The 15,953-nt window shown below is 40.9% G+C and overlaps 1 protein-coding gene across 1 annotated transcript in view; it reads left to right on the top strand.

The window, feature by feature from the left end:
- Positions 1-15,953, top strand: part of LOC103365004 (protocadherin-15-like) — a 182,062-nt gene that overhangs the window by 110,590 nt on the left and 55,519 nt on the right. The window contains exon 25 of the mRNA XM_008292325.1: positions 242-354. Coding sequence (XP_008290547.1) covers positions 242-354 — 113 coding nt within the window. The remainder of the gene's footprint in view (positions 1-241; positions 355-15,953) is intronic.

Here is a 15,953-nt window from a genome sequence, read left to right as displayed (position 1 = left end):
GTTCTCGTGCAAATAATGCGCTTTTAGATCGCAGCCAACGAGAAAAGAAAAAAAAAGTCGACATTTATTTCAGTTTATTATAGGACTGTCACTGCATTTAGCTGCTCCCACAGTAAGAAAAACAGGAAGCATAAATCTTTGCATTGTTAGCGGGTGCTAAAAAGAGCAAACGTACTGCAAGCACGTGGACACGTATGATACGCGGTGGTGTAGTGACTCTGTCTTCTCCTTTGTGTGACAGCTGGTGGTGGTGGCCTACGATCACGGTGAGCCTGTAAAGGAGAATACAACTCTGGTGGAGATCACAGTCCTTCAGCCGTCTGTTATTCCCGTGTTCACTCAGGAGGAGTACAGGTACGCACACACACACACTTAGAGGGAGTGTAATCCTGCTGTCTAAATGTAGGAACGCAGCCTTTAAGTTGCTGCAAGAATGGCAATCCTCTGGAAATATCTCCATCTCACACACTTGAAATATTGGCCGATACCCGGTTTCTCTTCGTCACTTAGAAGAAGGATTTGTTTCTCATTTGGCAAATTAACGAATAGCATTATTAGAGGTGTAATTAAAATATGGAGAAGGTTTGTAATGCAGCAAACTGAATGTATTGTTATTAACTTTTCTTTGATGAGGTGTAATCAAAGAGCGCCTAATATGATTCAGCAAATAGCATTAAAACAGGGACACGGCTGTGCAAAAAATAACACGACAGGAAATTGAATAACTTTTTTCTGACAACTGTTTTCTCAGCTCAGACTCTGTGCCACATAATAACACAGAAGGTGCTAAGTCTGAACAGCATGATTGATGTTTGCCTCTATAATTCACTTTTGATTACCTCTCCAATGATGTGCTTTGGTGTACGGAGATTCCTGAAAAGAATAAAAACTAAAATTTATGAACTTTGGCAAAGTTTGCAAAAAGACCCCATCGCAAAGCAAATATGTGAAGTCGCATCAACTTTTTCGGCTTTTTTTTAAACGTCTGCTTGAAATTCTACAAATTCTTCACTGCAAACTTTGATCAACTAGCACTGATCAGGCCACTTTCTTCTTTGATTATCTGTTTATTAGCGCATTATAACAGTGTACTTATAGGGGTTAGCTCGTTATAATGTGTTATGTCACAGATCAAACATAAAACAACAGCATGAAGCAGTTTCTCCGTTCACTATTAGGCAAAATAAGTGTTTTTCTTTCTTCTCAAATGCCTCTCCACACAATCGTTCTTTCACTATGTGTTGCAATAAACCCAGCGGTCACACACTACAAAACTCAGCCACCATTAATTAATTACACTCTTACCTAATGTGCAGACCGATACACTCACTCTCAAGCCCTCGTTGTAACTCTTCCTGTTGTTGATTGTTTTTACGAGGTCATGCGGTCACCTCAGGTTTTCTTTTCTGCGACTGTCCGATCGGCCGATAATCTCCGGCTATTATCTCTGTTTATCTTTATCTGTCATCCTTTCTATGTATTTTTGACTGAATATAAAATCGTCCCCGTTATCGTGGTTTCTATCAGACCCTCTGTTTGTCTCCTTACCTTAAATTGGTCTCCTTACATTTGTTTATGTTGTCTATCAGACACCATCAATGATCTCAAACTTAGTTGAATATTGTAAAAAGACAGTGCTGTTAAATATTGAATTTTTCTTGAAACAGCTCGGACTTCCTCCGCAGCATCAGTTTTGTTGTCGAGTTTGTTTCCTTTTAGGTGTTTCTTTCGCTCCTCGTGTCAACTTTCACCACGAGTAAAAGCGATCTACAGTTTTATATGCAGAATATGTTTAGGCGTTTGCTTTCATGAAGTTGACGCGCTGTCTCGCCACGCGTCAAAACTGCCGCCTCTGTGACAACTCGGCGTTCAATATCAGATTCAACAAAAAGTGGCACCTTTGACGCAGGTTTTACAGAAGTACGTCTACGTTGACATTACAGCTCCTCAGAACCCGCTCGGCTTCTTTACTCTAACACCTGAGCACCATTAGCTCGGAGCTAATGAGCGGGGTCGGGAGGACTGTAATTGCAACTTCAGCGTCGATTACAGACATATTTTCTCTCTATTGCAGACCAAATTTCAAGATGTCAAGGTTTGTCTTTCGCATAGAGCAGTAAAGCTCCTCTCTATTTTTAGGAAAAGGGTTAGCGGCAAAAGAGAGAGAGAGAGAGAGAGAGAGAGATGTCAGCCAGCCATATAATACTGCATTTATGAATATGTAACATCGCTTCCAGCTACAGGAGTGTGTGCGCCTATCTGTCTATGTGAATGTGCACTTTTTTGAATTTGTGTGCATTTGTATTTTTTTTTGTATTTGTTAATCATCACACAGTTCACACTTTGTCCATACATACGCACATTTTTTTTCATTTGTGCACCATGACTCTCCCTTTCTGAGGGCATCGCCTATTGTGTTGTGTGTTGTGTCTCTTTGGATGTGTGTGCCCCGCGGTTTACATTTTTGTAGTTTAGTGTGTGTCTGTGCAAAGTCAGAGTGTTTTATGTGTGTGTGTGTTCTTCTAATTCCATGTTGTATTCACAGAGTACAGTGTACCAGCTTTGAATTAATTATCCCGGCTTTATTGAATAAAAGCTAACCATTGTACCAGTGTGGCTTTAAGAGCTTACTAATGCAGCTTAATGATTTTGTATGGTTTCAGCAGACAGGCTTGTAGCCATGGGGAAGTCTGAATTAGTAATATTGATTCCTATAATGAAAAGGAGGAAACAGGGGATGTGGTAGATGCAGCTTTTGTGCACGTCTTACTTTATACATTTACAAAATATATCTCTGTTTTTGTAAACTTTAGATATTTAATAAAGTGATGACAGCTGTAGTTTTGTATTTTTAGTCGGTGACCCCATTGAAAAGAGAAAAAAACATTAAAAAACAAAAGGTTGGACGGATTTATTCAGGCGTTTAGTGTTGATATATGTGCAATTAAAAATGTAATTGATCAATGGGTGCCGAACCCTCGGAGCAGTTTATGGGTGTTATTTGCTGCCGTCACATTTTTACTCCCTGTGGGCTCGTTTTCCACGACAACATAAAGTCTGGATGGAAACTTAAAACTTAAAAGTAGAGAGAACTGCAATCTCCTCTGTGCAGTATAACAAGATTATAAATCATAAGGGGAGGGGAAAAAAAAGCACAATTTCTTTGAATGTTTGTTGTATAAAAATTTTAAAAACTTGGAACTAATATGTAAAATGTTTTCCAAGTGCCCACAAGTGTTACCAATACTGTCATACTATAGCTATTTACTACTTCTAATTTGTTTCCACACTTGTGTCCTGTCACACAGCCTGCAGTTCAGCTGAAAACTCCCTGAATTGTTGTCATGTGACTGTTGGTTGCAGCCAAATCAGTAACGGCTTTGCTGCTGTGTTGAGGACAGCAGACGTTTTCGTTTTTTTCAGAACCTGTCAGTTTTTTTGCCCCTCCCCCGCAATTTTTAAAACTCCAAAATGTAGAATAAAGTGATTTTAATGAAATATCACTTTACCCAACAGATGATACCTCACGGATGATAAAATAAGAGATAAGATAAACTTTATTTGTCACATACACAGTTACACACAGTACACTGCGTAGTGAAATGTGCTTGGTACCTGCATATAGTTGCCATAAAAAATAAAATAAAATATTTTAAAAAATGAAAATAAAGATAAAAATAAAATATAATAAGATACCTAAAGTATTCAAGAAATATATATACATAGATAAATAAAAACAAAATCGTATGTGTGCTTCCAAGGCTATTATAATGTTGAAAATCCAATGATCCTTTCTATTTTTACAGTTTCTAACTCTGATAAATGGCGTAATTTTAGCAAATATTTTAAGGACAACATGCCCTCCTGACCCACCAGCAGGTTTAGGGTTCAATCTTGTCCTAATGTATTCGATAACAGCGAAAGCTTAGTCTTGTTGTCTTGGCTCAGTCTCCTGCAAGCTGCATTTCAAATGAAACAGCGAAGGTTAAAGTCCTGACTTCTAGCTTCAAGTGTGTTTTGGATTGTTCACATCCATCCTGGGAGAGCAGTGTAGGACTTGTAGCCCATATTTTTACCTCCAGGGGTTTGTATAAGAAAGTCTACAATTTCCCTGCAATTTCTGTTGAATAACGATGCCTTTAAATTCGCACTTTAACCTTTTGTTATCAATGTTTCATGCCTTTAAATCCAGCGAGGTAGACAGCAGAGCCGCAATATAACTGCATCTACTTACAGCCTATACAAAGAAGAGGTTTACAATATTGCAAATGGCTAATATATAATCCAGTTTTTCAACATGGCTGGCCAAATTGACAGAAGATGTGGTTTTTATTACATTTTTATCTACCTCTTTAATAATATAAGAAGCTCTATCACATAGTCAACAGAGAATTTTATGCACAGCAGACGGCATTAATAAATTTTGATTCATGAATAATTTCTGCTCTTGTCTTCATGCTTGTCGGGATGAAACAAGGTTTGTGTGTTTGGGGTGTAATAAAAGAATATTTCGGGGATGCAGTCCTGCGTACATACAGACACATTCTCACTTTACGCTCAGCAGCGAGGCCTGGTTTTGGCGCTACTTGCTGTTTGTGTATTCTCACTCGGTGGGTTTCTCATCTAGTAAAACAGTTAACAAGCCGAGATTGTACGTTTGTTAGATCACTGTAGCAACTGTGAGCGGCATTTCTTTCACCCTCCCTCTCTCGTCCTCGCACCTGCAGAATTAGTATGCAGTCAGTATCACATACACATGAGGAGTTATCAGCACCCAGTGGCAATTATCAGCATGAGGTTAAGTGAACAGAGAGAAAATATTGCGCTTTCAAAGATTACCGAGACCACTCCCACCACTTTCCTTGCTTGTGTAAGCATGTGAATGCGTGTTTGTGTGCATGGGATTGTGTATCTATAAATTCAGGCGCCGGATCCACCTCCTCTCCTCTCCCCTCCCCTCTCCCATGCTGTCAAAATGCCTCATAGCTTGTTACTTTGTTCATGAATCCAATTAGAAAGTGGTGAGCGAGTTAAGAGCCAAAACATCATCAAAGCTTTGTTTTTTAATTGAGAACTTGCGTGATCAAAGATGGCAATATGTTGCTTTGTCTTACGTCATTACAGAGATGGAGATAACACGCGACGCCATGGCAGGAGATTTAGATGAAGCAGCCTGTTATCTATCAGCCTGTCGCCGTGGATATACAGTACAGCGCTCTGTTCAAGAATCACAGGCAGCCAGGCGGGAGGTCGCACTTTTTATCGCTATCTGCCAGCTGGACAATTGCGAACCCAGAGGTGTCGGCTTCCCTTTTTAAAAGAAAATGATCCCATTTGTCTGCGATCAAAGTAGCAGAAATAACAAGAAATGTACTTCTAGTCAGCTTTTTTATGCCTCCGTGCTGTTGACAGCTGTGGCCGCACGCATTCTGTTTTTGGACTGTCCGTCTGTTCCATTCCTGTGAAATCTCATAAGGAAATATCTTCAGATTTGGCACCACGTACACTTGGACTCCAGAATGAACTGATTAGATTTTGTTGGTCAGAAGTCACTGTGACCTCACAAAACACATTTTTTTGGCCGAGACTGGGGAGCAGACGGGCAGACTGTGACCGTATTTCACATTTGATCGAGTTGGTGACACCTTGAAACTGTGGCGATAGCAAAGATCTTCTGTGCTGCTGGATTGGAAATTTGTGTGAAGCATCCACATTCATAGCGTCTTTCCAGCAACATGTATATTTTACACTTTGTCTGTCATGGTTACAACTTGGTGTTCTGTCAGAATCAGCTTTCTGGGCCAAGCATGTGAACACATACGAGGAATTTGATATTGTTGGAATCTGGACAATTGCGAGTTGACTGCTTGGCAGAGCCGTGCAGCCGCAAGGTGGTAATTCTAGTTTTTCAGAAGATATGGCGTGATAATAGATGCGTACATTAACTTTCTTGTAAATTGATCCAGAGTTTCAGCACCGTAACTGCACAGACTAAATCTTTAATCTTGCGCTGGGAACAGACAGAATAATTTTGTCTGCTTTTCCTTGGCAATACTTCTTCACATAATGCACGCAGCTGTGATTTATACGCAGCCGGGCTTTTTATTGCCCTGCTTTGTGGAGCTGATGATCTAAATTTAACGATTTGGCTTTTCTGGTACTAGAATTATTTAATAAGGCTTTATTTGTATAGCATCTGACATATAGGTGAGTGTAATTCCAAGCAGTTGGCAAGCAGTGCTGATAATAAGATTGTACAAATGTTAAGCATAAAACGCCGGGAGAATAGTAAGGCTTGTAAAGGTTGCTTTTTTTTTTTTTTTAAGACAACGTTCAACACAAGTATCCTCCTGTGGGTTTGTGTTAATTTATTCCTCCGTCTTTGGCCTTTTCAAGCAGCCCATAGTGCGTCTGTTCTCAAGGTTGCACAGATTCTTCTACATTTGTGATGAGGCTTTGTGATTTGCTATTGTTAATCTGTTGAATACTTGAGCTGTACAAATCTCATCACTCATCAAAAATTTTTCCCTGCAAACACAGTTGCGCAATGCTGGGTCAATAATGAAAAGAATTCCGACTCCGGAAGGTTAGGAAACACAAACACAACGGAAACAAGAATAGAGTTCCGAGCTACTCGATGCTTCACCGTCACAAACTGCTCCTGCTATCTTGTAATTTCTATTTTAACACCTTTTTGGATCCCACTGTTTTTGTTGTTGTTGTTTCTCATAGAGCACTTCAGCCTGTCCAGTTAAATATATATATATAACATTGGATATTACAAAAAAAAACTTGATCTGTTTGGAAATTAATGGGATAAACCATCCACAAGGCACCAGTGATCATATAAAATCAGTGTCTCCAAAAGAAATTGAATATTTTGTCTTAAACCTACAAGTATTGTGTGAGTTTCAAAGTTTCTAAAATACAACTTCCTGTTAGCAGCTTCAACCAACTGTGGCTTTTGTATTTTAGTCTATAAAGTGACTTTAAAATGGAACAAAACATCTTCTGCAGACAGGTGTACCTGCTTATTCTATTACAAAGACATGCAGTCCTTGGATACACTCATATAGACATCATGATGTGTGTAAATAATTCATATGAGTATGGAAGGAAAAACTGTTTAGCTTAGTGTCAGGGTAAATGAGGGTTTATCTCATTAGTAGCTCCAAGAATCGGTGTGCGTATGCTTCACACATCTCAACAAACGTACATCCCATCTGCTTCAAACTCGGCAGGTATGTTGCTCGCGACCTGAGTAAGCACGGCGTTGAGTTTAAAGCAGATCAGATGAACGTCAATTTGGGACCTTTTGTGATCTTTTCGGAGTCTTCAGCCGCTCCTCTGGCTGCCAGTGTTGTCTGGCAGCGTCAGCAAAGGCAAATGCGCAATGTCACCTTCTGAAAGCAGGCACTGCACAAGTTAAAACTGATTTTTGTTTTCTACAGAAGGATGTTTGATGTAATGTATAATGTCTGTGATAAATGCACTCTAGTATGCTGACTGTCCATAAGTTCTGATTTCACATGAACTCACCGGTTGAACTGAGAGCTGCTGCTGAGTCTTCGGCGTACGCTTTGTGTCACTTACGGGACAACATTTCACAGCCATCAAACGCTGAATCATTTTCTAAATTCATCGGCCTTCATCATGTCAAGGAGAGAAGCGAGCAGAGCCAGCAGGGTAAGATGTTCCAACCAGGAAACACTTGACACGTTTTATTCAGCGCTGCACTGACACACAAGGCTGGTTTTCTTTTAGCATGTCGTCACATTTTTGCCAAAAGCATTAGCACATACAGTTGGTTTCCTGAAGTCAATAGCTGGAATATATTTCCTGCCAGTTATAAGTAAATACGGTCATAATTTAAAACTATTTTGTGTGTTTAGTCAGGGCGATACATGACTGAATACCTCATATATACTGTTTATGTTTTGCTGCTAGCATCAGTTATGTGACATATCACCTGCTTTGTGATCTGAAAATGTATCCATGTATTTCTTGTACAGAAAAATAACAGAGGTGTGGAAGACACGAGGAGAGAGATGGAGGCAAAGATGATGGAGATAGAATAAAAGTTGAGGATGGCAGCAAAGATAGTGGTCCTGAAGGAGACGGCTGTGTGGAAAAGTGACAGGCAGCAGCTTCTGGATGAAGATATAAGCATGTAGAAAAAGCTGACACTGAACAGCAGAACAAACAGCAAAAGGATGGCCTCCAAAATGCAAACAGGAACATTGAAATAATGGAAGATCAGTGATTGTCATTGTGATTTTTCTGGTTTGGAGGAGAAGAGGGTTGAACCATTCAGTTCTTTTCAGCAAAGACTCAGCATCCAGACGATGGACGTTGAGAGGTTAAGAGCTGCTGCTGATGCATCAACAGAGTCCAGTAGGTTTCAGAGTATTGGAAAAAGGTGGCAGGAGGAAGTTGGCCTCCTTGAAAGGTCTTCCAGCAATAAGTAAAAACTGATTAGCAGGGTGGGCTGCAAGGTGGCGCAGTTGGTTAGCACTGTTGCCTCACAGCAAGAAGGTCCTGGTGGGGGCACCGGAATCTTTCTGTGTGGAGTCTCCATGTTCTCCCCGTGCAGTGTGGGTTCTCTCTGGGTTCTCCAGCTTCATCCCACACAGTCCAAAAACATGTTGAGGTTAATTGGTGATTCTAAATTGTCCGTAGGTGTGAATGTGAGTGTGCTTGGTTGTCTGTCTCTAAGTGTGGCCCTGGAATAGACTCCAGCCCCCCGTGACCCTCGTGAGGATTGAGCAGTGTATAGATAATGGATGGATGATTAGCAGGCCCAACCAAATAAGACGCTGAAGCTGAGCAAGGTGGTCTCAGCTCTGAAAAACAGCAAACTGGAAGGTACAGCTCTTGAGGAAAGACGCTGTTGGTATAGTGCTATCAGACAGAACAAGCACTGCTTCCAGAATTAGCTCTCTGATTAATGCGTTTAATGCCGGAAAGGAGCTTTCCAAAGTGCCAGAGAGTTGGGAGAACACAGCAGCTGAAGGAGGAAAAAAAAGAAGCCCAGAGAAGATGCTGCAAGCCAAAGAAAAGTTGTGGCTTCACCAAGAAGCAGAGAGGAATGAGAAAACACGCAGCTTACCTCCGCCAAACTTTTTGATTCAAACAACGTATTTCTGATGAAATTGAACCTCTTGATGTGAAACAAAAGCCTGCTGCCTTTCTTTTTCATCAAAGTGGAGAAGAAGCAGAAGAAGAGCTTTCAAAGTTGGAGTCCCCTCCACCCTTACCTTAACCCCAGCTCCCCTTCCTACCCTTTACCCTACGCAACCCCATCCCCTGCCAAAGAATTCCTTTTTCTGTTATGTGTTTTCATAGTGTGACATTATCCTGACAAAAACAAACAAGTTGTAACAAAAGTTCCACAAGGTAGCGTCATGGGTCCACTTCTTGTTTTCCTTTGACTGCGATGTCAGCTGTGATGTTTTTTTTTTATGCAGATGAATATGTTGTATTTGGATCTCAGGAAGAAAAAAAAAAGCTGTTCTGAATTTGAGTATTTTGCTCCTTCTGTCTTCAAAAACACTTAACAAAGTTACATTAAATCATTAGTCAGTGCATTTGTCCATTAAATATGCAGAAAATATATTAAATCAGTTCGCAATTATTTCCACATCATCATGAGTTATTAATGTGAGCCGTGTGACCTCCAAACAAAGCTTTAACTCTACACTGTGTGAGCTTTTAGTTGTTTTTGTAGTGAAATAAAATATAGAAATGAAATCTTAATAATTTCATTAAAATGTAAATGAAATCCATTGTTTCGCCGAACTCATCAATAAGCAAAACAAAATCCGTTTTCTTTCCCACTGTAGTTCCAGTAATGTTGTATTGATTTTCTGTGCCCACAGTTTGAGGTTCACAAAGGGTCCAGAAAACCTGATGTCCAAGCAAGGCCTCATATTTCAGCAGCATTGTGCCTCTTTGGAAATTGCTCAGACAAATTCTGCAATTACAGTGATGTCTTCTCTCCTCCAAACCAACAAGTACAAAAGCTTATAATAACACCAAGAAGAAAAAAAAACGGGACAAGACTGAGTGTGTGACCAATCACTGCACCCCAGGAGCCAAATTGGTCAGTTAACCGCTGTTTTGCACTAAATCATACAGAATCAGAGCCACCAAAACGTACCACAAATTTTCTCAATTGCTGTGATCACATCGGTGATATTGTTGAGTTATGAGGGTGACAGTCACGCATGCATTATCTGGTAAATTTAGAGTTACGCTCTCAGCTTCTTCCAAAAGAGAATCCTGAGCTGTTTGTCAAGCATTCTGAGCAGCTAGTAAAAGCAAATGTTTTGTATCTGCAAGTTCAGACGTGGTATAGGTTGTATAGTGAGGCCGATGCTTTCATCTAGGGAACCGTGTCAGTGGTGAGATGCGAGGTTCCTCATTTCTGAAGGCGATATATGCAAACGCGTCTCAGATATCTGCAAACGCGTCCTCCCTAAGTGTGTGTCAAAAGAAAAACGTCCAAGCCGCGCTTCTATAAAGCAGATATAAGTCTAACCGATTCAGTTGAAGGTTACCTTGTTTTGTTGATGCACACAAACAGCCAAGTGCACATGGAGCGCTTCTGGCAATGTTACGAGTGCGACAACAAATGGCAAACAACCATGGTGTTGTTATTTATAAGATCGCTTGCAGTTGGGTGACAGCGAGGCAGAGAGGGGTTGAGGGAAGAGAGAGTGAGGAGACTGAAAGGAAGAACTACAGATAGAGGAAGATGTTGGGAGAGGATAGTGGGGAGAAGATGGCATGAGTCTCAGGTAGAGAAAGTTAAAGTGAAAGCGAGGAGCTGGGAAGGAGGAGGGGAGGAGGAAACCCGCGGAGGGAGAGGACAGGGGGATACACTACAATAAAAGTTTGAGGCAGAGAGAAAACAAGTGACAGTGCTGCCAGAATATACCATTTCAAAAACACACTGAAGTTGACAGGCAGAAAGGCAGACACACATGCACAAGCGGATCAACATACAGGCAGAACAGTCTTTAAAGTGGCAGATGAGCTGACAGGCTGACAGATTGAAGTAGATTGAAGCAAACAAGTAGGCAAAGACTCGAATGGAGAAATGCTGAGACGCAGATGGACAAGGAGATATTCAGACAGTCAAATTGATAGGCAGGCAGACTGACACTCAAAATATTCCACTAGCTGTATAGATAATGTTCAGAGTCAGCGCTCAGTCAGGTAGACAGCCGTCTGTACGCTTGCATATTGTAAATATAAAGACGCTTTCTTCTGCTCTTTAATCTCTTTTGTTCTCATTCTTGCTGTGCAATTTACATTTGCTCATTTCCGCTCACCCGTCCAAACTCATGCATATGCACATAATTCCAAACAACACTATAAAGAAACAGCACGGCTATAGGATGATACTGGACGAGACGCAGCAGGTGAACAGCTCTCTCTCTCTGTCAGATCAAACAGATGGAGACTACAGCACCCATCGGCTTGTGTCTGAAATATAATGAACCTCCAATCTGAAAGTTTCAAAGCCCGAAAAATAAGAGCTGCCGCTTGAATTCCTGTTTCTGTAGGTTTCTGTGACCTCAGAGCGACGCCAGAGGGTCACATGTGAAACTCTTGAAAAGGATGGCAAGGCGCAGTCGGGCAGATTCAGCCTCCTTCATCTCCTCCCTTTTGAATAGGCTGATGTCGTTCTGCTGGGTGCAGGTTATTTTACGGCTCTCTTTAACAGCTGTACAGACAATTTTCTTGGCTTTGACACCCAGATTACCAAACCAACAGATCAAAGAAAAACCTTAAAATGGGCTCACTGTAAAACCCCAAATTTGGACAGTTCCTTTAAACTGAAAATCTGTTGCTGACAGCGTTAGACTGCATATCTGCGTTGCTCTGAAAGGTCAGCTACTGTCAATTTCCATGTTACAGCTTGAAATTACCTTGATCTCGGGTTTCTGAAGTATAGCTGCATTGCAGTATGAATATGAAAACAGAGGGGAGGAAATTATGATTCCAAATTTGTTTGGAGCCAGCAACAAGCACAATATAGCTATTGTTCCCAGATCCTTCTATAAGATGTGTTTAGTGTGACTGGAGTGCTCAGGGAATTGCACGATTATTGTCTTCTGCTGAGATTTTCTGCCACAGATACTCATTTATTAGTGGTCTTCATATCTGCATCGAGCCAGACTGTGTTGTATAATTTCAAACATGATCTTTAGCGGCCTTCTGTCGACGGCTTTTCAGTCACGTAAAGCCCAGTGAAGGACGGTCTCCTTCCCCAGCAAGGATGAATGCTTTAAATTTAACATGTGATGGTCAAATTTCCAAAAGAAGGACGTGTACTGTCACACAAACCTAATGCCTACAAAGAGAGAGAAGGATGACATGGCCTTGATAATCAAATTAATGGATACTGGAAAACCTGGCCAAAAAGAATAAATTACAGAATTGAGTAATGCATTATGTGCAATTCTGTGTCATTGCGTACTTATGTAAATGTGGGAGATAATCTAGCCTTGGGAGGCAATTAATAATAATCTTCCTCCTTATCAGCCTCAGGCATTTAGCAGCTGATTGCATAACAATCAAGAGTTCAGGGAAGATGCAGTGAGGATGGCCAAAAAGCAGGCAGCTTGTAAACAAAAAGTTGGCAGCTTTTAAATTGCAGTAATTGAGTTTGCCTGGATAGCGACTTGTGGAAGCCACATGTCGAGCTGATTGGTCAAAGAAACGGAGCCGACTCAACATGTCAGATGGACAGTTTGACTCCTAACATTGCAGTGTCACGTCTTTTAATTTACAGGAGCTCTATTGAGCACTTCTTCTTGCATATATGTTGAAATATTTTCTTTTCAGTTCGTTTGTTGCGACTGTCAAGCATCTAAGAACTGCAGATGAAAGATAATTAATAGAGAGGAAGGAGATTAATGGGGTGGCGTCAATAAACTTGCTTTTGATTAATGACAATCGCAACCAATCATTACCGTCTACTTAAACATCTGCACTGTCTTTGGCTCTCTTTCGCAGAGAAAGCTTTAAATAATACTCCTTAAAATGCAAAATTACACAAACCAGCACACGACGCTGGAAAAAGATTAATCATTTGACTTGTTGCGGTTTGGTTTTGTGTATTTCTATTATTTGTATTTATTCAATGCCGACGGAAGAACAACAGACAACAACACTCCCTCTGCATTCTAAAGTCAGACAACAATAGTTTAAGCTGTGCAACATTTCTGAGAGGATTTTCTGGTATTTTTTAAGCATTGTAATGCGTTTTTTTGAGGGAGAAGAGAAGAAAGAAAATCAAGATTAACAACAAATCGTGTGACTTCTGAGCAGGCGTTGTGCTAACCGGTGTGCTACCAACAAGCAGCTCCTGACTTCTGGTGCAATGAATTGTTTTAGTTGGCTAAACCGAACAATTCTCAAAGATCTGAGTGTCTTTTGTAACATTATCAAAATTTGTTGTCTTGCAGATGAAGACACTGTTCAGCGTAGTCAGGCTTTCTTTGTGACAGTCACCTCAATTTCAGTTTCGACTGTGGTTATCACCTGTCTTTGTTACCTCAAGCTTTCTTCATCTGGCTTAACAGGCGACTCTTAATGCCTCATTTGACTCTTCTTCTGCAAAACTGGACCAATAACATGTTGCCTACTTCAATCAGAATAAACAGCTTGTCATATTGGAGAGATGAGGAACGTAAAAACGCCGCTGCTGCACTCAAGAAGACTGTTAATCATGCAGGCCAATATATTTCTTTTAATGCCACCACTTATTTGCAACATGACAGCTGCACATTAGAGCTGTGAAACTTTAAACTTCATACATTTAAACATGATACTCAAGAAGTGCATTTAGGTTCTGACACTGCCCCATAATGTCCCAGAGGCAAACTTTGATTCAGTTAAATGACAACCTTAAAACGTGGAGTCTAGTAGGTTATACGATAAACTCACCAGAAGAAGGAGAAGTCAGGGTATTCATTAGATTTAACGGTTTCGCGTAAAATTTTCCTGCAAGTATCAAGTGGTTGAGATTGTGAGCTTGCATGCTTGTCAGTCTGGGGAGATGGAATCAGGCTGGAGACACTCGCAGACACACATTCATGCCGGACAAATGGCTTTTACAGAAGTGCCGTGCTAAATTTTCTTGTTAACAGGCCCAAGCATGTTTTATTTTCCCCCCTATCCTCATTCATTTCCCCCCTCCTCCGTATCTCTCTTTCTCCATATCGCCATGTCATTTGAGTCCTGCGCGTATGTTTTATGTATTGGTACTTGAACATTGCTCCGCTCAAGTTCAGACCGTCTGAGAGGTACTAAACCATTTGACTCTCAGTTGACAATTGCGACAAGACTCTAAAGCGAGAGGTGAGAGGAGGGCCGGGAAAAGCGAAAGAGAAATGCCGAGGCGCTTGCAGACGGAATACAGAAAAGAGAGAGAAACGGTTGCAGAGATGGAGGGAGAGAGAGGGAGAAGGATGCAAGAGCGGAGAAAGAGTGATTGACGGGAAGAAGGAGTGACGAAAAGGGAGAGGTCGCATGTGAACCGGTACAGCAGAATAGAGGGAGGGAGGGAAAAAAAAAGAGAGAAAGATGTGGGATTAGAGGGAGGAGGAGAGTGCCAGAGGGTACAGAAAATGAATTTTTATTATTCAGACAGAGCTGAGCAGAAATAAGAAACAGAGAGGGAAAAAAATAGATAGGTTACATGCCCTGGCAACTGTAATAAAATCACCAATATTGACTCACTACCACCGTATTTAAAGTACTCGCTCTTGTGTTATATTCTAACCAGTCCATTTAAAAGCTTGATTTTAACACCTACTTTGTCAGACAGCTGTTATGTCAGCCATCACTGAGCCGTAGGTGCATGTGAAATGAAAATGGAAACACCTGCAGTACTGAAAAGTGTTCACAGCATGAGAGGAACTTATAGAACTGCAGCCAACCTGTAAAGGTTATTACTGCGGGCAGTTAAGACCTCTCGCTCAACGGTCTCCTAATGAAAATCCTGCGGTCACTTAGCAACTCTCTGAAAAGAAAGAAGAAGCAAGAAGACAAAGTGAAACATGTGGCAGCTGCAGAAGCGAGTTGTCATTTTATTGTCAAGCGGCGGTTGTGTAGCAGTCAGAGCTCAGGCTGCTGACCGCTAATACTCGGAGCATCTTATTGGATATCTGACTTCCTACACTGGACCTGCCGAGATGATATCCAAGCACTTATGAGAAGAGAAGTAATTTATCCCTCTAAATTGGCGGATACGTAGCATCATTTACCAAAGAAAGTCCATTAAAAAGGTGACAGTGACAACATAGATGGATGCATTCATAATGTTGACTTCCAGCATCCACTTCTCCAGATGAGGTCCTCGACAGCCATGTTTAGACCATTTATTATCAGCTCACCCTGCCATTAGCTGACAGACAAAATGGCAATTAAGGAGCCTGAGGTGTCAACAGAAGTACAACCATATCCCCGTCCATGAAGGATTGTCGTGCTTTGCCGTACAGCGTGGCCATTTAGAGCAGCTATGAATAGTTTTACCTTTGGATGTTGTTAGCTGGCAAGTCATAGGGACTCGTTTCTTGTTTTTTTTAAACTGATGACTGTTTTGGGACTATTGGCTATGGTGAGAGCTGGTCTGTCAGCTATTTTCTAAGGCCTTGTACACACTAATATGGATTTTTTTCTCGTTTCATTTAAAAAAAAAACAAAAAAAAACGAATGAATTCTGTCGACTCAACCATCATAAAAACACAACAAAACATCAAAAACACAAAAAAAGGCCACAAACGTTCTAAGAAGCTAATCCTAGTCTGCATCAATGATACAATAAAAAACAGATGAGATGTCATTTCATCATATCTGCAGATTTTAAACCACAGATGCTGTTGACCAAATAACACTGGCGACGAAGATGGAGAAAGTTTTGTCGCGCTAACCAAGCG

This window comes from Stegastes partitus, unplaced genomic scaffold (assembly GCF_000690725.1).
Source record: "Stegastes partitus isolate 25-593 unplaced genomic scaffold, Stegastes_partitus-1.0.2 Scaffold802, whole genome shotgun sequence".
Lineage (NCBI taxonomy): Eukaryota > Metazoa > Chordata > Actinopteri > Pomacentridae > Stegastes > Stegastes partitus.
This window is presented reverse-complemented; position numbering and strand designations above follow the sequence as displayed.